Below are 22,397 nucleotides of genomic sequence, written 5' to 3'. Positions count from 1 at the left end.
GCCCTGGACCCCCCTACCGCTGCCAACCCTCCCCCTCCGTTGCTCGCCTACCTTCGCTGGCGGGGGACCCCAACCCCCGCCAGCCGAGGTCCGCGTCCTCCTGCCGCTGCCGGCTGCCTTTGGTCCTTTAATTCTTCCATTGAAGCTGGCGCCGACGAAAGTTTCTTTTGAGTCTGACGTCGCTGCACGTTGTACGTGCAGGACGTCAGACTCAGAAATTGTTTCTGAGTCTGACGTCCTGCACGTACAACGTGCAGCGACGTCAGATTCAAAAGAAACTTTTTCGTCGGCGCCAGCTTCAATGGAAGAATGAAAGGACCAAAGGCAGCCGGCAGCGGCAGGAGGACGCGGACCTCGGCTGGCGGGGGTTGGGGTCCCCCGCCAGCGAAGGTAGGCGAGCAACGGAGGGGGAGGGTTAGCAATGGCAGCGGCTGGGGGGAGGGGGATCGGCAATGGCGGCGGCGGCGGCGGCGGCGGGGGGGGGGGGGCTATAATGTGCCCCCCCTCTCTGGCCCTGGCCCCCCCTACCGCCGCAGTTCAGATACGCCCCTGATAGGGAGGCAAAAGGATTGCTCTCTATCTCCACCTGCTGGTAGATGGACACAACCCACCAGTCTATGGATTGATCAGCTATGATTAATGGAAAGAAAATTATCAGGTATGATACATAATTTTACCTTCTTCCTTTCAGTACCTCTTCAGGACAAGATAAGTCTGAGCCTAATGCTAGGGCCAGGGATACATCTGTAGTCGTGATCATAAGCTTTAAAAAGCAGCTCCTGTAGTTGATAAAATTAGGGTGCAAGTAGATTTAAACTAATTTCCACTTTTGAAGCAATCTGTTGAACTTATAAGTAAAAATTGTCTTAAAAATGAAAACAAAGGTCCCTATGTATTTATGAGGAACTCTTATCCAGAATGGTTGAGTCAAGGCTTCTTCCAAATAACTGGAGCTTTGCTATCAAAACATTTCAGATAATTGAAAGATTTTCCGACTAATGGAACACAGGTCAGAGCTCATGATTTTTCTTTTTGAGTAACAGGAGTCCTGAAATAAAGATTCTTTAAATATATGGTGATGTGCTGTGTATGTTTAATCATACAATAGAAACTGCTTTGCCGTGTGAATTTATTAATCTAGCTGAACTGTGAGCAGTGTTCAGCCAGGCACTGCTACAGGGTTGTGTTTGGTGGACAAAAGATGTTTGAGAGAACAAGATTGTAGCCATTAAGATCTAGTGGGGAACATAGAGATGTGGTGTAGTTAGACAAGAGGGGAACTGGAATTGGAGCTGCAGCTGGAAATTGCATGTAAATAAAGATGAATGGAGGCAGAAATCCACAGTCACTGCCAACAAATTCATCATTCAATTAGTGTGTGAAACCAGCAAATTAGGAGCTGTCAGCCACCTAACCAACCACCCACACTGCCACCTCTGTTCACCCACCATGTTTGTGTAGATGTTTTCACTGCTGTCTTTTTGAGCCTTTAAAAGCTATTGTGCAAGCAGTTTAATAACATTTCTCATGGTTTTAACTGCAACTTTATAGGCTCTGAATTTTCATTTTGAAAATTGATAAATGGTTTGTTCTCATTTGTGTATATGATTAACTAGAGAGCTCATAGCAATAAATTGCATGGTTATAAAAACCTTTATTTTGTATAGTGCTATATAAAATGTAAATAATCATATTCTTAGTTCTTATTAACCATGCTGCAAGAAGCAATGGGCATAAAATAGCTGAAGGAACTCCTATGTGTAGAGTGCCGGTCAGTTGTGGCTTAATGAACCAATCCCATTATATTTATAAAACGTGTGTGTGTGTGTGTGTGTGTGTGGGGGGGGGGGGGTCTTTTACTAAATATTAGCTCGAGTTATCTGCAGCAGGGCTCATAGGAATAAAATGGGACCTGCTGCAGATAACTCCAGCTAACCTTTAGTAAAAGGCCCCCTAAGATTCTGACATTCCAGGCATGAAGTGCCTTCCACATCAATTTAATTGAAACTTGAAAGTAGAAATCTTGATACCGAGTTACTCATATTTCTTTCTGTTCTCATGCAGTCTTTTGTAAAGTTACTTTTAAGTCTGTTCATAACATAAGATTTAAGTAGCAGTGTTTGTACAGGTGAAAAGGATGACCGCTCTTACTTGACTAACAGTGGTTCTGTACTGAGCACCTTTTATTTACAAGAAAAAGAAATGTATTGTGTATTAGTTGAGAGTAGAATTTTCTATCAGGCAGCCTAACTCATGCACATACATGTACTGGTTAGTGTGCATCACATTTTTAAGAAAATAGATACGTGTCATTTTGACCCCTGTGCTAACCCTGTCCCAGCATGCCATTTCCTTGACGTGGATAAAAGTTTGTGAAATGGCAATTTTACAAAAGGCTGTTGGCCATGCTAGGGATTTTGTTGGCATCTGTATTGTTAAGAATGTAAAGACGTGTATGAATATGGAGTGTAAATTGTTTTAAAAAAAAGTAGTACATTTGCTGTATTAGTTGAATGTGTCAAATAAGTCAAAGAAGAGGAGACGTATATGAAACTTTTTATTGGGCTAACAATACATTTGTGACTAGCTTTTCAGGGCTGTACTCCAAATACAGTGCCTCGTGAAAGTCTTCATTCTTTTGTACAATTTTCACATTCTTTTGTCAAACACAAAACAAAAAAAAGCATTAAAGTAGGAGTTTGTTTCTCTGATCTACCCAATATACTGTACGTTTTCAATGAAATCAAACCAGAGCCCTACTACTACTAATCATTTCTATAGCGCTATTAGATGTACGCAGCGCTGTACACATTATATGCAGGTACTTTCTCTGTCCTTAGAGGGCTCACAGTCTGTTTTTGTACCTGGGGCAATAGAGGGTTACATGATGCCCAAGGTCACAAGGAGCTGCAGTGAGAATTGAACCCAGTTCCCCAGGATCAAAGTCTACTGCACTAACCACTAGGCTACTCCTCCATTGCATAAGGCTTAAGTCATCTTGACCCAGTACTTGGTAGACACCATTTTTACAACAATAGCAGCCATTGGTTGCTTAGAATAAGTGTGTGTCAGCTGCACGGGAGTAGGGATCCCCTCCAGGTCTACAGGGATTGACCCAGGTCCTGTGGTTTCCCTACGGAAGTGCCTTCCCCTGAGTGCAGGGTGCTCTCCCGGCACACACTTCAAGGTACACTGGTGATCTAGTGGCTTCTTCGGGGCAGGAAAACTCCTCACTCTTTCCTGGCCGCTGCTGCGGTGCTGATCCTCTCATCTCTGCTTTTTTAAAATGGCTGCTGAGACTTCCAGCAGCAGCCTCACAAGACGTGCTGAGATGGGTTAGATTCCTGTGGGGACGGGTTAGATTCCGGCGGGGACAGGTTAGATTTCTGTCCATGTGCAACTCTCTACCACACAACTGCGCGTTTTGTTTGTTATTCTTGACAAAATAGTTTAGGCTCTTTCAAGTTGGCTAGGGATTGTCTGTGGACTGCAGTCTTCAAGTCTTTGAATAGACCATTCACTTTCTTCTTACTAAGCCTCTCCATTGTTGTTTTTGCTTTTTGCTTAGAGTCATTGTCATGCTGAAAGGTGAATCTTCTGCTAAAATTCCAGGTCTTTGGCATTCTGGAACAGGTTTTTCTCCAACTTTTCCCTTGATCTTCACAAGCCTCCAAAGCATTCCCACAGCATCATGATGCCTCAATCATGCTTTACTGGAGGGATTGTGCTTGTAGGGTGATATTATGTTTGTTTATCCCATACATTGCTTACCATTGAGACAAAAAAGTTCCACTTCGGCTTCATCAGACCAAAAATTCTTCTCCCGCATGCATGTAGTGTTCCTCAAGTGCTTCTGTGCAAATGCATTGTGGTTTCCTCCTTGCTATCCTCTCATGCAAGACAGTCAGAATTTACTCAGTAGTTTGTTTAAGGTGATCTAAGGCCTTGCAGTGACCATGCTCAGAAATTTCCTGAACTCATGGTGCAGACTTTGGAGGGATACTCTGATCAAGCCAGTGTCTTGGTGGTAACAAACTGTTTTCAGTCAAAAATGAAAGACTTGACAGTATCCAATGGTAAATTCAAACACATAAAAATTTTCTTACAGCTTATGGGGCTCATTTTTGAAAGAGAAAAACGTCCAAAAAGTGTCATAAAGCAGCATTTGGACAAATTTCTAATCAAAACTTCTTCTCAAAATGTCCAAATTGGTATTTTCAAAACCTATTTTGCAGATGTTTATCTAGCAATTCATCTGCAGTATGTCCAAATCACAAAGGAGCATTTCATGGGTGAGCTTAGGATGTGCCTAATACTTGGATGTTTTATAGCCATAATGGAACAAAACGGAAACGTCTAGGGCTAGAATGTCAATATTTTGATCTAGACCTGTTTTTAGAACAAATAAGGCACATAAAGGTACCATAAATGACCACTGGAGGGATTTAGGGATGGCCTTCCCTTACTCCCCCAGTGGTCACTGATCCCCTCCCACCCCTCAAAAATGGGAATAAAAATAGTACTCACCAGCCTCTATGACAGCCTCAGATGTTATATGCAGGTCCCTGGAATAGTGCAGTGCACTGTAGACAGGTAGACCCAGGCTCATACCTCCCCCTACCAGTTACACTTGTAGTGGAAACTGTGAGCCGCCCAAAACTCACCAGAAACCCACTGTACCCACATGTAGGTGCCCCCTTCACCCATAAGGACTATTATAGTGGTGTACAGTTGGGGGTAGTGGGTTTTGGAGGACTCGGCAAACAAGATAAAGGAGCAATGGTGAGATGTGTACCTGGGAGCATTTATATGAAATCCACAGCAGTGCCCTCTAGGATGCCCCATTGCTGTCTTGGGATGTCTGGAGAACCAGTTTACAAAAAATACTGGCCCCTCCTACATCCCAGTGGCTTGATTTTCTACATTTTTCACTTGCATTTGTTTTGAAAAATGGCCTGAAAAGATAAATGTACAGGGCTCAAAAACTTGTTACAAATAGTAGTAAAAAAAAATAGTTGCTTTGCAGTTTCTATAATGTTCATGGTTTCTATAAGGATTGGGGACGTTTAGTGCAAAATGTCCAAAGTCCAACTTGGAGGGACATTTTTGATATGACATTTATGTCTAATATGTAATTTTGAATAACTTTATCCTACTGATTTTTCAGGAGGTCCATTTTCAGCATATTTAAACTTTTTCTTCAAATTTACTTTGTGCAACAAAAATGGCTTGATTCTTCATCCAGGAGTATGCCAGTCAACTGAAATACAGTGATTGGACATAGGTAGACTCTATTTAATTTATTGGCCTTGTTAAAGCATTTTTTTGAAATGGAGTTAATTTGGCTTTGCTTTGAAAAAGCATTTGTAGACGTAAGCAACTGAGACTTTTTTTAATTTCTTAATATACAGAAAAAGTAGGATTGATAAATAAAAAAAACTGATTATGCAGATTGGATATACAAATAATTATTGGCAGATACCATTTGAGGATGCAGAACAGTTCTTGTATCTTGGCAGAAACAATGGTGATGTCGAGGCAGATGTGAATTGTAGAATTGGAAAAGCGACAGCAGCATTTCATCAATTGTGCTTAGAAAAATCGATCGATATCAAAACAAAATTGTGCCTGTATCACTCATTTATCTTGCCAACTGCAGTGTATGCCAGTGAAACTTGGAAGATATCAACCAGAATATAAAAGAAACTGGATGCATTTCACCAGTGATGCCTAAGGATAGTCTTAGGTATGATTTACCAAAATCACATCACGTATGATGAAATACTGGGGAAAAGCAACTGCATAGGATTACAGGATCTTGTTACCAAATGCAGAGTACAGCTGACAGGGCACATTTTATACATGCAAGATCACTTAAAATGGGAGACCAACTGGCTGATCAAGAAGAAAAGGAAGACCAAAACTGATCTGGATAAGCACAGTTGCGAGGGATCTATGCAACCCTAGCTGGGAGGAGATGGAAGCCATCATGGTCAGTCGAGACAGATGGAGAAAGCCTGTTGCCCAACGTGTAGTGGTGCCAGGGCCGCCGACAGGGGGGGACGACACAAAATTCCCTGGGCCACCAAGGAGGGCCCGGCGCCGGAGTTTCTCGCCCCCTCCTGCTCCCAGGCCACTGGCGCCGCCGTCCCGTCTCCACCTGCCTACCCTCAGCTCCCTTCTGTCTTTCGTCCGACCCCCTGCATTTAAAAAAAATCTGTAAAGCAGCAGTGCAGCACCTTCTCTGTGAAAGCGGCAGATCGCTTCGGGCGAGCCTTCCCTCTCACTGTGTCCCGCCTTCCTCTGATGTAACTTCCTGTTTCCGCGAGGGCAGGACACAATGAGGGAAGGCCCGCCCAAGGCGATCTGCCGCTTTCGCATAGAAGGCGTTGCGCCTGCTGCTTTAGAGATTTTTTTTTAAATTTAAATGTCGGATGGCAGGCAGAAGGGAGCAGAGGGTAGGTAGGTGGAGACTGGGAACTGCCGTGCCGGCGGCCTGGGAGCAGAAGAGGGAGGCGACAAATAGCGATTGATGGGGGGGGGCGGCGATCCTGGAGGGAGGGGTGCGGCCTTGCCCCGGGCCCGGCTCAGTCTCTCGGTGGCCCTGAGTGATGCACAAAAGGAACTAGTGGGTCTTTTTCCTAAGCAGCGGTAAAAAGCGGCCTGCGGTAGTGTGGATGTGCTGGGCCATTTTTTACCGTGGCTGGGAAAAAGGGCATCTTTTAATGGGGGCAGTAAATGGTTGTATGCTAAAATTAAAAGTAGCGCACGGCTATTTACTGCCTGAGCCCTTACCGCCACCCTTTGTCTAGCGGTAAGGGCTCACGTGCTAATTGTGAGGTAATCAGGCAGAGTGGGCCAATTTGGCTGCACTACTGATGAGCGTCGGGAACGCCCACTGCGGTAGAAAATAGAAAAATATTTTCCACTGTGGGAAACAGCAGGCGCCAACTTTGAAACTGCAGAGCGCCCACGCTACCCCTGCGGTAGTGCTGATTTGGCACACCCTACCTGTATGTTAGCCCTACATCTGCTTAGTAAAAGGGCCACTGGGAGAGAACATTTCTATAATCTTTCTTTTATATTGAAGATATTGTATAGATAAGTGAAAGAAACTCCTGTTTTAACACATTTTGCATAGTATTTTTTAGGCAGAAGAATGTAAGAAACATACAAGGGTGTGAAGACATTCACAATGTACTGTATCTAATTTTTTCTGTGCTGATTTGATGAAAGGGATATAACCCTTGAAAACTAGTCACAAATACAGTGGGGGAAATAAGTATTTGATCCCTTGCTGATTTTGTAAGTTTGCCCACTGACAAAGACATGAGCAGCCCATAATTGAAGGGTAGGTTATTGGTAACAGTGAGAGATAGCACATCACAAATTAAATCCGGAAAATCACATTGTGGAAAGTATATGAATTTATTTGCATTCTGCAGAGGGAAATAAGTATTTGATCCCCCACCAACCAGTAAGAGATCTGGCCCCTACAGACCAGGTAGATGCTCCAAATCAACTCGTTACCTGCATGACAGACAGCTGTCGGCAATGGTCACCTGTATGAAAGACACCTGTCCACAGACTCAGTGAATCAGTCAGACTCTAACCTCTACAAAATGGCCAAGAGCAAGGAGCTGTCTAAGGATGTCAGGGACAAGATCATACACCTGCACAAGGCTGGAATGGGCTACAGAACCATCAGTAAGACGCTGGGCGAGAAGGAGACAACTGTTGGTGCCATAGTAAGAAAATGGAAGAAGTACAAAATGACTGTCAATCGACAAAGATCTGGGGCTCCACGCAAAATCTCACCTCGTGGGGTATCCTTGATCATGAGGAAGGTTAGAAATCAGCCTACAACTACAAGGGGGGAACTTGTCAATGATCTCAAGGCAGCTGGGACCACTGTCACCACGAAAACCATTGGTAACACATTACGACATAACGGATTGCAATCCTGCAGTGCCCGCAAGGTCCCCCTGCTCCGGAAGGCACATGTGACGGCCCGTCTGAAGTTTGCCAGTGAACACCTGGATGATGCCGAGAGTGATTGGGAGAAGGTGCTGTGGTCAGATGAGACAAAAATTGAGCTCTTTGGCATGAACTCAACTCGCCGTGTTTGGAGGAAGAGAAATGCTGCCTATGACCCAAAGAACACCGTCCCCACTGTCAAGCATGGAGGTGGAAATGTTATGTTTTGGGGGTGTTTCTCTGCTAAGGGCACAGGACTACTTCACCGCATCAATGGGAGAATGGATGGGGCCATGTACCGTACAATTCTGAGTGACAACCTCCTTCCCTCCGCCAGGGCCTTAAAAATGGGTCGTGGCTGGGTCTTCCAGCACGACAATGACCCAAAACATACAGCCAAGGCAACAAAGGAGTGGCTCAGGAAGAAGCACATTAGGGTCATGGAGTGGCCTAGCCAGTCACCAGACCTTAATCCCATTGAAAACTTATGGAGGGAGCTGAAGCTGCGAGTTGCCAAGCGACAGCCCAGAACTCTTAATGATTTAGAGATGATCTGCAAAGAGGAGTGGACCAAAATTCCTCCTGACATGTGTGCAAACCTCATCATCAACTACAGAAGACGTCTGACCGCTGTGCTTGCCAACAAGGGTTTTGCCACCAAGTATTAGGTCTTGTTTGCCAGAGGGATTAAATACTTATTTCCCTCTGCAGAATGCAAATAAATTCATATACTTTCCACAATGTGATTTTCCGGATTTAATTTGTGATGTGCTATCTCTCACTGTTACCAATAACCTACCCTTCAATTATGGGCTGCTCATGTCTTTGTCAGTGGGCAAACTTACAAAATCAGCAAGGGATCAAATACTTATTTCCCCCACTGTATATAAAACTATTTAAACAGGCCCGTTTCTGAAACAAATGAAACGGGCGCTAGCAAGGTTTTTCTCGGAGTGTGTATGTTTGACAGTGTGTGAGAGTGATTGTGTGTAAGACAGAGAGAGAGTGAATGTGCAAGTGTGTGTGTGAGAGAGTGAGACCACTGGGTGCGAGTATGTCTCCTCTGTCCCCTGCCCCTCCTCCAACCACCCAGGGATTCTCCTCTCTCCCCTGCTCCCCCTCCAGCCACCCAGGGATTCTCCTCTCTCCCCTGGCCCCCCTCTCCAGCCACCCAGGGATTCTCCTCCCTTTCTCCCACTCCAGCCACCCAGGGATTCTCCTCTCTCCCCTGCCCCCCCTCCAGCCACCCAGGGATTCTCCTCTCTCCCCTGCCCCCCTCTCCAGCCACCCAGGGATGCTCCTCCCTTTCCCCCACCCAGCGAGTCTCCTCTGTCCCCTGCCCCCCCTCCAGCCACCCAGGGATTCTCCTCTCTCCCCTGCCCCCCTCTCCAGCCACCCAGGGATTCTCCTCCCTTTCCCCCACTCCAGCCACCCAGGGATTCTCCTCTCTCCCCTGCCCCCACTCCAGCCACCCAGTGATTCTCCTCGTTCCCCTGTTTACCTCCGTCGAAGCGACCACATCTTTGAAAGCCCTGCCCATCTGTAGCCTTCCCTTTGACTTGGTTCCCTCTGAGTCCCGCCTGCTGACGTCGTTTCCTCTTTCCGCGAGGGCAGGACTCTGAGGGAACAAACTCAAGGGGAAGGCTATAGATGTTGAGGTTGCGCCTCGTGCTGCTATCCTGTGGTTGGTCAGTGTTGTTTGTGACGAACCCAGAAGTATGTGACGTCAATTCAGGAGATGGATATAGTGTTAGAGGCAGCACGAAACCTTCAAACTTTCACTGCCACGGAGTCAGCTTCAGAACGTTGGAGGTGCTTTTTATTATATAGGATTAGTTATTTAGAAAGTTAAAGCCTACAACCTATTTGTTCACCATCTTATTTATTTATTTAGATTTTGCTCACACCTTTTTCAGTAGTAGCTCAAGGTGAGTTACATTCAGGTACACTGGATATTTCTCTGTCCCAGGAGGGCTCACAATCTAAGTTTGTACCTGAGGCAATGGAGGGTCTTATTTGTATGTCTCCTAAGAAACAGGTCATGTCCCTAAAGGAAGGTATGAAGTACCAAATATTTAGTATCTGAATTTTCTGATATTAGAATATCTTATAAACTTGTAATCACACCAGATTTGTATTTAACTTCAAATGGTTTTGTAATGACATACATTTACTTAACTACTTCTACTGTAAATATTTAATCTTTTAAGTACAAATTATTATATTATCGCTGTTATTCAGAGGAGCACAGTGTAGCACTTAGTAAGCATACAAGCAAGGTGGAAGGCATCTTGAGCTCCTGCTACTGTCAGCTGTTAAGCAGTACATGTCTATTCCCCTTGTCCCTAAGGGACTGGATGTATTGCCACTGTGATACACCTGAATCCCATTATTTCTGATGAACAGAAGACTTGAATGGGTCTTCTACCACCACAGTTCTCCTGTTAAAATGGACAGTAGTGAGGTTATTTTAATGTTCAAAACTTGGCTACAGAAAGTGCCAGCATATTATCCAAGGAAGAGGGAAGGGGAGCCTGTACGTTCATCTTAAGTTCAGCTTATGCATGTTCTGTAAGTTCCATGGCATTTTCTGTAAGCATTAAGAATATAAGAAACTAAATTTCTAAATAACGTGTTAAACTGTTTTTTGTAAATATTCATTTCATTTGAAAAATAGAAAAACATAAGACTAGGTCCAGAAGATGGCAGTCTCGATACATAAATATTTTACCAGTAGTGTCCACAATTTTTTTTACTATATAAAAAATGAAATTGTATGCTTTTTCATTCTAGAAGTATTACAGCATTATAATACTGTCCCTCTTCTGGTTAAGGATAGATAGATTCATAGGGTGAAAACATTTCATTGGATCATAAACATGAAAAAAACAGTTCATTGAATGGGTATCATCTTGCTTAGAATGTGTTCCAGGCCAAGACTAATGTTTTTTTTAGGGTATCAGCAATTGCAAGTCCCTTGTATTGTCCTGTGGCTTTTTAATGCAGAGAATAAAAAACTGACGATTGTAGGAATGAGAAAGTGCTATAACTGAATTCTACATAATCATCTACATTTATTTATTTAGAGCAACTTAATGTCACCCAAGATCCATGTCTCTAAGCAGCTTGCAGTGTCAGAGTTCCTCTGGCTTAAAATTACCAGGACACTCTGTTCTGTCATAGAGGTACAGCAGCATAACAAAAGATTAGTGTAAACTTACATGTACAGCATATTATGGAGACAGTATCTCACCCCAGCTTCCCATCAGTTGTGTGATTTCACTTGATGAGATAGTAGGTCCAGAGACCTTTAAATGCATGCATAAAGATCACATTGCATCCAGTATCCATAATTGTTCACTTTGATGAGCAAAAGAGGATCATTGCTAACAGAAAATTATTAATTTTATTAAAACAACTTTGTGTTCTGTTATAATGCTTTCTAATAAACGGAATACTGGAAAGAATTATGTAAAGAGATTGATGTCCTCCTGTCTGTAAGCACAATAACTCCAGATAAGAGATGGAAATTAACCTAGGGTCTCTTTTACTAAGCCACGTGTCTACGCGCGCCAAAATGGAGTTACCGCATGGCTACTGCGTGACTCTTGTAATTTCATTTTTGTCCCGCGTCCGAAAAATAATTTTTATTTTCTGCTGCGCTTATCGGACGCGTGGCATTTGGCACGCGTAGGTCATTACTGCCCGGTTACCGTGTGAGACTTTACCACTGGGTCAATGGCTGGCAGTAAGGTCTCAGACCCAAAGTGGACGAGCAGCAATTTTGATTTTTGCCGCAAGTCCATTTTCTGCAAAAAATTTTAAAAGGCCTTTTTTACAGGTGCGCTGAAAATGATTCTGTGCTTGCCCAAAACCTGTGCCTACATTACCGCAGGTCATTTTTCAGCGCTATTTTAAGTACTTAATCATGATGCTTGTTCTTTTCATTGGCAGCTTCCTTGCGTTGTAAGAGATTGCATGGAAGTATTGGGGATCGTGTCATTTATAATAACATCTTGGAGGGACTGCAGATGGTCTGGAATTCTGCTGCCTGGTTCCAAGTTTAATAAATATTTGATAAATCTGTCGTTATGTTGAGCACTCTGAGCAGTGTTCAAAGCTAAAAACAATAAATAAGAGAAGTAATAGGAAAATAACTACATTATTGACAAGCAAGCAAGGGAAACAGATAAAACCAAAATGATAGCATGAAGCATGGTTGTTGCCTGAACACAGCTTAAAGTTTGGATTTATTTGTTTGGATTTGGCTCACCCCTTTTTCAGTAGTAGCTCAAGGTATTACATTCAGATACACTAGGTATTTCCCTGTCCCTGGGGGGATGACAGACTAAGGGCCTCTTTTATAAAGCTTTGTTACCGATTCCTGGTGTGCAATTGAGAGGAAGCCCATTCAATTCCTATGGGCTTCCTCTCATTTGCCATGCGGGAATCGCTAGTGTGGCTTTGCAAAAGAAGCCCTAAATTTGCACCTGAGGCAATGGAAAGTTTTTATTGACTTACCCAAGATCGCAAGGAGCAGCAGTAGGATTTGAAGCAGGCTAGTGTCCTTGGGGCAGACCGAACTTTTCAGGATATCCACAATGTACGTTCATAAGATAGATTGCATTTTCTGCCTCCTTGATTTGCAAATCTATCGTATGCATGTTCATTGTGGTTATCCTGAAAATCCAACTGCCTGAGTGTTCCCCCAGGACTGGGTTGAGAAGCAGTGCACTCTTCCACGCTTCATGTATACTGACTTTTCAGTTTTGGCCAGTCTACACTGCCTTTGAATCCAGGTGAAAAACTTGTTCAAAACATTGACTTGTTCTTTCATGGCATTACAGGTTAGGTGTCCTGAATATGTAAAATGCAGATTTTTAACATTCTGTTCACCTCAATCTCTTAAGAAGCAAAAACTATGCAACGTTGCTAGTCTGTTATTTTTGCATAATGTTAGATCAGAACCTCTGTGGCACACAATTTCTTTATAGCAAAGCACACAATTTGCCTTTTTTGATGGACAATGAGATTCACGATACCCTATCAAGCATTAAAACTCTTGTGACAAGAATCTCCGAGCCAAGAACTTGCTGGAGAATGAATCTGACAGCAGTATCTCAGATGACATTATCCTCAATTTGTTATCCATAGTGGCACAAGACATTAGGAGGTAGCTTTATTTTTTTTTTGTTTTGTTCTTGTGCAGTGATATATTGGGGGTAAAACGATCAAAGTTCATACTGGAGAAAACAGACAGAGGCATTTACTTTGTAGCTTCTTCTCAAGCCAGAATTGCAGCGCGTCAGAAGACAGGAAGCCATGCTGGGTGCTCCATACCCCCTCAGTTGGTTTGATTGTTTCCTGTCTGAAAGCCTTTTTAAAGTTCTCCTTTTGCTGCTTATGTTTTAAAGAAACAAAAAGCTAATGTAAGGACACGAGGGTTTATGAAGCATGAAGTACTATAAATATTTATGCTGAACTTCAGAAGTTGACAGTTCTTATTTTCTTGACATATTGGGGTCATTTGTTATTTTTGACCTCTAGAATTGAAGAGCATATAGATCTTGTACCTTTTTGAAATGGCTTTTGGATATCGGTAACCTAGTGGTGCTATGTTTTTACAACTGAATTTGGTTCATATCCAGCTTATGAATATGGCTTTTTTAAACTTTTTTAAATAAGAGGAACTTGAGCAAAACGCCCATGATGAAGAAAGTATAGCTTTAATCCCATGTTGAAATTTACTGGGAGGAGCTTATTCTTGAGGCGATTTCCTCTCTATATGAGATAATCTTAGACTTACTTTTTGAATAACTGATTCTGTATTTATAAGGTGAGCTAAAAAGAATTGGAACCAGTGCCCCTGTGTTTATATTTTTTAAACTTAGACCATCTCAACTAATACAAAGCCTTCTAATCCTCTCCTCTGTGTGGAAAATGATTGTTTTCTCATTTTCTTTGAAGTTGCCTGCATTTTATAAACAGTTCACTGCTGAACTTTTGATTCTCTAAGGAGGAGTTTACTAAAAAGTGCAGTAAACGTTTTTTTGCAGTTGCTGTGCAGTAATTGCAAAGCCTCTGTGTTAACTGGTGGGTGGGGGAGAGGGGCAGTTCCAGATCTGCTCATGCAGTTAATACAGAGAAAAAACACTTAGGGCAAAGGCACCAAAAATTAGGCACAAAGAAATATGGGCACTAACCCCTTAATTCTATAAATGGTGCTTTGAGATGCATGATAAAATTTGGTCAAGCATACATATTAAATAATTATCCAATTAGCACCAATAATTGGCTTTCTAACAAACTGTTTTCGTATTAATTGGAATCAAGATGTATGCATATAAATTTAGGCACGTGATCTGTCCATAAATTTTACACACGTCCCAAAAAAGGGGGTGTGGAAATGGGAGGGTCATGGGCAGTTTGAGGCGGATTGTGAGTATGGTTTTTGGTTACACGCACAATCATAGAATAAGGGGGAGGCGCGGGCATTTGCACCATGTTATCGGTGCAAATGCATGTGCCCTAAATTTAAGCTCAACCGCTGGGACTTGAGCACCATTCTGTAAACCACGCCTAACTTTAAGTGTGGCTTATAGAATAGCGCTCAGTGGGGGGGTTTTTCAGCATTTATTGAATCTAGCCATAAGGCCCAATTTTGTAAAGGCAGTTGTGATGAAATCACCATTGTAGGATAGAGCATAAGTTGACATGCATGCACCTAACTTGACGTGCGAGCACTTACACCATATCAAAGGCTGAAGTAAATGGTCACGGCTAAAGTTGGCAGTTGGATACATAAGTAATAGTACTCTCGAACTTATGTGTGCAATTGCAAGACATGCCAGTGCTGCGCCCATGTGCACATGCCCTTTGTAGTTGTGTACTATAGCATTTAGACGCTGAGGGGTAGATATTTAGCTGGTGGCAGTCAGCATTTTGCTGACTACTGACAGCTTTATCCATGGCTATTCAATTTCAGAAAACAAGGAAAGAGAAAGGTAAAAACAGGGAAGGGAAATGGGACTTGATATACCGCCTTTCTGAGGTTTTTGCAACTACATTGAAAGCCGTACTTATTTTGTATCAGGGGCAATGGACGGTTAAGTGACTTGCCCAGAGTCACAAGGAGCTGCAGTGGGAATTGAACTCAGTTCCACAGGATCAAAGTCCACTGCACTAACCACTAGGCTACTCCTCCACTAGCAACATTCTGTGTAGAATCTCAAATAGTACCAACAGAATCTCAGCATTCCAACTAGAATCTCCAATAGTAGCAACATTCCATGTAGAATCTCAAATTGGGGAAGGGAAATGAGACTTCATATACCACCTTTCTGAGGTTTTTTGCAACTACATTCAAAGCGGTTTACATATATTCAGGCCAAAGTATCGGCCTGCTTATCCGACATTGCTGCCTGGATGTCCAACCGCCACCTGAAACTGAACATGGCCAAGACCGAACTCATTGTCTTTCCACCCAAACCCACTTCTCCTCTCCCTCCACTCTCTATTTCAGTCGATAACACCCTCATCCTCCCAGTCTCATCTGCCTGCAACCTTGGAGTCATCTTTGACTCCTCCCTCTCCTTCTCTGCGCATATCCAGCAGACAGCCAAGACCTGTCGCTTCTTTCTCTATAACACCAGCAAAATTTGCCCTTTCCTCTCTGAGCACACCACCTGTACTCTCATCCACTCTCTCATTACCTCTCGCCTTGACTACTGCAACCTACTCCTCATTGGCCTCCCACTTAACCATCTATCCCCCCTTCAATCCGTTCAGAACTCTGCTGCGCGTCTTATCTTCCTCCTAGACCAATATGCTCATATCACCCCTTTCCTCAAGTCAATTCACTGGCTTCCGATCAGGTACCGCATACAATTCAAGCTTCTCTTATTAATCTGCAAATGCACTCAATCTGCAGCCCCTCATTACCTCTCTACCCTCATCTCCCCTTACGCTCCTACCTGTAACCTCTGCTCACAGGACAAATCCCTCCTCTCAGAACCCTTCTCCACCACCGCCAACTCCAGGCTCCACCCTTTCTGCCTCGCCTCACCCCATGCTTGGAATAAACTCCCTGAGCCCATACGCCAAGCCCCCTCCCTGCCCATCTTCAAATCCTTGCTCAAAGCCCACCTCTTCAATATCGCTTTCGGCACCTAACCATTATTCATCTATTCAGGAAATCTAGACTGCCCCAATTTGATTGACTTGCACTTTGTTGTCCTTTAGATTGTAAGCTCCTTTGAGCAGGAACTGTCCTCTGTGTTAAATTGTACAGCGCTGCGTAACCCTGATAGCGCTTTATAAATGTTAAGTAGTAGTAGTAGTGGTACTTATTTTGTACCAGGGGCAATGGAGGGTTAAGTGACTTGCCCAGAGTCACAAGGAGCTGCAGTGGGAATTGAACTCAGTTCCCCAGCTGTCATTTATTTTCTAAGAAATGACCGTGCGGTAAGTGAACCACTAGCTACGTGGCCATTTGGGGGGGAGGGGGAGAGCACTTAATGCCACCCATTGAGGTGGCGGTAAGGGCTCCCTCTTGAACCTGGTGGTAACCGTGCAGTGCAGTGATTAGGCGCCAATTATAAAATACGTTTAGTTGATATTTCAGCGTCTAAATCTGCGCACATCCATTTACACCAACTAAAACATGGCGTAAATCCTGGCAGATTTAGGCGCACTAGGCCATATTCTGTAACTAGGCACCTAAATTTCAGAACACCCTTGAAATGCCCAAAACTATGCCCCTTTTTGCCCGCTTGCGTTAGAAGTTTGATGCACTTTATTACAGAATACGCTTAGGAAATTGTGCGCCCAAATTCTAATCAGTGCCAATTAGTGCTCATTGCTTGTTAAATGCTGTTATCAGTGCTCATTAGCTTGTTAGGTCAATTAAGTTATGCACGGTGTTATAGAATCTGCGCTGATTTTGGCACCTAAATCTAAGCACTCTATATAGAATCCGGGCGCTAGCGCTGAAACATGGAACCATGTCGAGTCAGTCTATTTTCTGAATTTCCACCATCTTTTGTGGATTTGTTTTATGTAGACCTACTGTCTTTTTTAAATCATAATAAATTTTGTTTTATAGGTTCTTACTCCAAGGTTCTATGATTCATTTTTATTCAGTGCCACGCTATGTCCAGACTCCAGCATCTGTGCAGAGACAGCCTTCTAGAACTTAGCCATTTAAGTGCAATATTCAGCTCTTAACGGGCTAAGAACTACATAAAGATGAGACTGTGTTCTTATGTGGTCCTGTTGATGCAGTTATCCTGGACCCTGGCTGGCCCCAAATTCCTCCTTAGTCAAGAAGCATAAATTCTGGCTGTTAAGTGACTTGAATGGCCAGAATTGTATACATTGTGCAGCTATCCAAATTCAAAATAAAAAGCCACTTATGTGGTTAGCAAGTGATTTTAAATGTCAGGTCCAGGGTTCTAGGCAATGTAACATCACAATGCTTGTTGACATTTCACACTGCGCCCTTTCTAGGAGACGAGAAGAAACAGAACAGAAAAAAAAAACCAATTCTTCACAGACTGCTGATTTAGACTAGTCACCAGGAAATGACCTTGTTACCCAGATAAGATGAAATGTAAATCAAGACTGATATTCATATTTAAAAAGAAATTGCAGCTTTCCAAACTGAGCTTTATTAAAACTGCAGTATCCACTGTGCTGAAAGATAAATGTCATTTTATACTATATTTGCTATTTCAAACAGTGTTCTCAAAAACTTTGTCTTCAGTTTACGCTTATAGAAACAAGCATTAGTTATTCAGAGTCTTCTATATCCTTATTTCCCCCTAAGTTTCCATACATTATTCTGAGTATTCCATTTTTTCCAAGTGCACTTCCCTGTGTTATGCTTTCACATGCACAAGAATAAGGCAAGAGACACATTTTGTTTATACATCTTATTTGCAAGTTCTTCCTGTCCCCCCCAACCCAAGATACGCTCTTCCTTGTTGTGTCGGTTATACAGACTTAGTCTAAATAGTACATCTTATCATGTACTGCAGTGAAGATATTTAAATATAAAAGAAATGTTATACTGTAAATGATGACACTAAAATATGAAGTTTTTAAAAATCCTTGTTTCAAGAATATCACGGAGGCTGAATGTGTGTGTTGTTTTGTTTTTCTTTTTCCATTTCTAAGCTTTTTCTACTTGGATATTGAGTTTCATGCGAAGAAAATGCATTTTCTAGTTTGACTTTATCTTTGAGCATTCTCATATCTCGTGTAATCTGATTTTCCAGGTTGCCTGTCTAATTCGAGTTCCTTCAGAGGTTATTAAACAGCGGGCGCAGGTGTCTCCGTCATCCACTACCTATCAGATGCTGGCTAACACCTTACGGCAAGAGGTAAGATCAGCTTGTACGACCAGAATAAAAACTGTGCTCTGTGGTTCTTACTGATTGGCTTCAAATGAATAATTGCTGCTAAGATTAGTTTATCAAAACAATTTAGCTGCAGGCCTGTGTATATTTTTACAGTCTTTGAAAAAACTGTGCATCTTAATCAGTATGAGAAAGTAATCCATCATCAGCTAAGCTATAGCTTTTCGGTTCATAGGACACTGGCAAACATTTCCCTGGTCCCTATTTTATCCTCAAGATAATTGAGCATTGTTTGGCCTGATCATACTGAATGCATTCATGAGTAAAGGTATGTTCAGAAATTATGAAAATGTTTAACTTGGCCTACAATCAGTGCTGCAGGTACCGTAAAGTCTTGATTATCCAACCTTTGCTGATTTGAGCATCCTTCATGTCTGACAGGACACCCCCCCCCCCCCCCCTCACTCCTCAGTGACGGCATTCTGCTTCTTTTCTATTTTCCGAACCCTGGACCCTACTTTTACCACTGTTGTGAGCAGAGACCCTGCTTCCTTTGTTTCTGTATTGTTTGAGGGGTTACCATTGTTTTCCGTATTATCTGACTTTTCATTTACCTGACAGTGGGTCGGTCCCGTTTAGGTCAGATAATTGAGCCTTTACTGTATTTAGATATTTATTTATTACTTCTGTTTGCAGCCTTGTTAAAATTTATAACCTCCAACACCGTATACATCCATCAGTCTGCTCAGCCAACTGCTCATTAATTCCAGTCAACTTAAACCTCCTTCTGCCCCAGCAGCTACCTAGTTCTGAGATAGTCAGCACTGTTACTAGTATTACTGTGATATATATATTTTTTTAATTTCTTTTTTTATCACCCAGGCTTAGTTCATTCCTGTTTGGATTATTGTAATTCTTTGTTTTTGAGTCTTGCCCAAAGGGAGATTAGATGGCTACAGCTCATACAACACACAGCAGTGAAGGTTCTGCACAGAGCAATGAAATTTGACCATGTGATCCTCGCTTTTGCGGGTAGAGCATTGTCAGCCCATACGATTTTGCATATTTGTTTAAGGTTTTGGAGTTAATTTTTAAAATTCACCAGTCGGGCTCTCCCCTGTTTTTGGCTCACATTCTGATACCTTATAACCCCCTCTTGGACCCTCCAGTTGGCTCAATAGTGTCTTTTGGTGGTGCCATCCCTTCACCGTCTTTTTGGTTTTTTTGCGCACCTTCATGTTTAGTGTAGAGGTTCCGCTTTTTTGGAATCATTTGCTGACTTTTTTGAGGTTGGAAACCTCATTGATGCTTTTCATTAGATAACTTAAAACAGCATAGAAAAACATCTTGTGCTAAAATGACAAAACAGCAATACAGTTTATTTTGATTTTACTAGTTGAGCAACTACCATGGAGATGTAGGGCCTGACCCACTAGGGTTTCTCCCAACCTGTCTATAGGAAGTGAATTCAAGTAACTCAGACCCTTTGTAATGATCCTATTGCTAGTCTCTTCAGACCAGCAACTATTTCAGAGTATTGTGGTAGTGTATCGAGATGGGAAGTCATTATGACTTCTAATTAATAGAGTGTAACGGGATATGTCAGAATATTGTGTAGTTGATTGAGTGGGAATGTTGGCATTATAGAGTTGGTGCTGTACTATATATATATAGTGAAGGTGTGGCCTAGTGGTAAGCGTGGTGGACTTTGGTATTGGGGAACTGGGTTCAATTCCTACTGCACCTCCTTGTGACTCTGAGCAAGTCACTTAACCCTCCATTGCCCCAGGTACAAATAAGTACCTGTATAATGTAAGTCGCATTGAACCTGCTATGAGTGGGAAAGCGCGGGGTACAAATGTAACAAAAATAAAAAAAAAATATATATATATATACGTACACACGTACATCAAATCTAGAATCAGTCCCTCAAAATATCGCCAGGGCTCTGATCTTAGAAGAAGACTAAATGACAGTCGGTTTGCAGCTTTACATGGTTCAGCACCCAATGGCCCTGAGAAGGAGTTTCCGAAACAGGGATCTCAGACAACTTTAAAATTAAGATAAGTGATTGATGCTGTTTATAGTTTAATTTGAATCTGCTTGGTTTCAGACTGCATATGTGACTGGATTATCTTGCCATATAAAATAACTTTGATCTATAAAGTCTTCTCACTCATTGTATCAGAGACTCTTGGATTATGAGAGGTGTCTTATTGGTGTATGGATAGAAGGATTTACAAATATAAAAATATTCAAAAATATTGGAGTTAATGTAGGAGACTCATGATTTATAAAGCGGTCTTGCGAGCTGATTGGCGGCTTGTTTCATTGAAGCTAAATTGCTCTGCTGCAGGTGCAGCTGATACCGACATCTACTATACTAAAAAAGAAACCTTTTCCCTCTCAGACACTCTTCTAAGATCAGAGTCCTGTTGATATTTTGAGGGATTGGTTCTGGATTTGCTACTGCTGTTTATTTTTACCTCTCACTGTTGAGATTCCTTCAAGGTTTTGAAGTACTCTTATATATTGCAACAAGGATTGTAACTTTGTCTTCTAAGATATTACAATTACGTTTCTAATATGACATCTTTTCTAAGCTGTAATCTGTGCTTTTGTCTGAAAAGGCTGAAGGCTTTTCTCTTTGTTTCAGGGTATCCAGGGGCTGTATCGAGGTTACAAAAGCACGGTGCTAAGAGAGGTAAATGGTATTTTCACTTTTCGGAGTTAACTTACTGTATTTTTCGGACTATAAGACGCACCGGACCATAAGACGCACCTAGGTTTTAGAGGAGGGAAATAGGAAAAAAAAATTTTCGGACTATGACGCACTTTTTCCTTCCTCTAAAGGTGCGTTTTATGGTCCGGTGTGTCTTGTCCGAATGCAGGGTCCCCGATCTCTCAGTTTTCCAGGGCCCCCCCCCCCCCCCGTCCCTCCCTCCCTACGTTTTCCAAGGTCCCCCCTCCCTCGCGCCGTAATTCCATTTTGCAAGGTCCCTCCCTGCCTCCCTCGCTCCGTTTTGCAAGGTCCCCCCTCGCTCCCTCCAAATTTTAAAAGTTTTACCTGGTCGTGGTCGGGGCCGCAAAAAGCATGCACGCTGGACGCGTCAGTCTTCCGTTCTGACGTCTCTCTCTGCTCGCTGAGAGAGACGTCAGAATGGAAGACTGACGCGCCCAGCGTGCATCTTTTTGCTGCTGCTGCCACAACCATGACCAGGTAAAACTTTTAAAATTTGGAGGGAGCGAGGGGGGACCTTGCAAAACGAAGCAAGGGAGCAAGGGAGGGACCTTGCAAAACGGAATTACGGTGCTTTTAAAACTACATTCGGACTATAAGACGCACCCCCCATTTTCCTCCCAAATTTTTTGGGGGGAAAAAGTGCGTCTTATAGTCCGAAAAATACGGTAAATATTCTGTTGAACCTTCCCAATCTTCTGTTTAAACCAGAAGAGCAGGTGCATCCTAGTAGTGCGGGCTGAGATACAGAGAAGTCAGGGTTCAGATCCTGTTTCTCTCACTGATGTTTCTTCTGACCTTCGGGAAGGTTTTTTTTTTTTTTTTAACCTCCCATTGCCTCAGACACAACATTAGGGCTCAATTTGCTAAGATTGGAAATAATGGGGCTTTCATTATTTAAGAGCCATTAAATCACATTAATGGATGTTAATGTGCATTAACACATTTGTATTAAATAGAGCCCTTAGACTGTTAGAGTTCTGGGGGGAAGTAACAGCTTAATGCACTTTGATATTGCAAATCCAAGCTTAAGGCAACAGGTGTGCAATTGAATGTAAAATCGAAATCCAGCAAATCGAAGTGTCTGTGTGGCGGTATTGCTCTGCTTACAGCAACTTGGATAAGATCAACTAGGGATGAGCTTCTCTGATACGGAGACACTCTTTGAAATTGAAGATTAATGGTGATTGCCATTCTGGAAGAAGCGTATCGTACTCGTACAACAGAGAGGCTCTTCAGATCTGCACCAGATGTGATGCAAAAGAAAACAGATCCTAGACAAACTGCTCCAAAACAAAATCTCTCTTATTAAAACAGTCACT

The 22,397-nt window shown here is 42.6% G+C and overlaps 1 protein-coding gene across 1 annotated transcript in view; it reads left to right on the top strand.

Annotated features, from left to right (window-relative positions):
- SLC25A26 (solute carrier family 25 member 26) overlaps positions 1-22,397 on the top strand; it is a 178,563-nt gene that overhangs the window by 44,891 nt on the left and 111,275 nt on the right. Inside the window, exons 4-5 of the mRNA XM_030207165.1 lie at positions 18,255-18,359; positions 20,992-21,039. Coding sequence (XP_030063025.1) covers positions 18,255-18,359; positions 20,992-21,039 — 153 coding nt within the window. The remainder of the gene's footprint in view (positions 1-18,254; positions 18,360-20,991; positions 21,040-22,397) is intronic.

This window comes from Microcaecilia unicolor, chromosome 6 (assembly GCF_901765095.1).
Source record: "Microcaecilia unicolor chromosome 6, aMicUni1.1, whole genome shotgun sequence".
Lineage (NCBI taxonomy): Eukaryota > Metazoa > Chordata > Amphibia > Gymnophiona > Siphonopidae > Microcaecilia > Microcaecilia unicolor.
The sequence above is the reverse complement of the archived record's forward strand: the minus strand, read 5'-3'. Positions and strand labels throughout refer to the sequence as shown.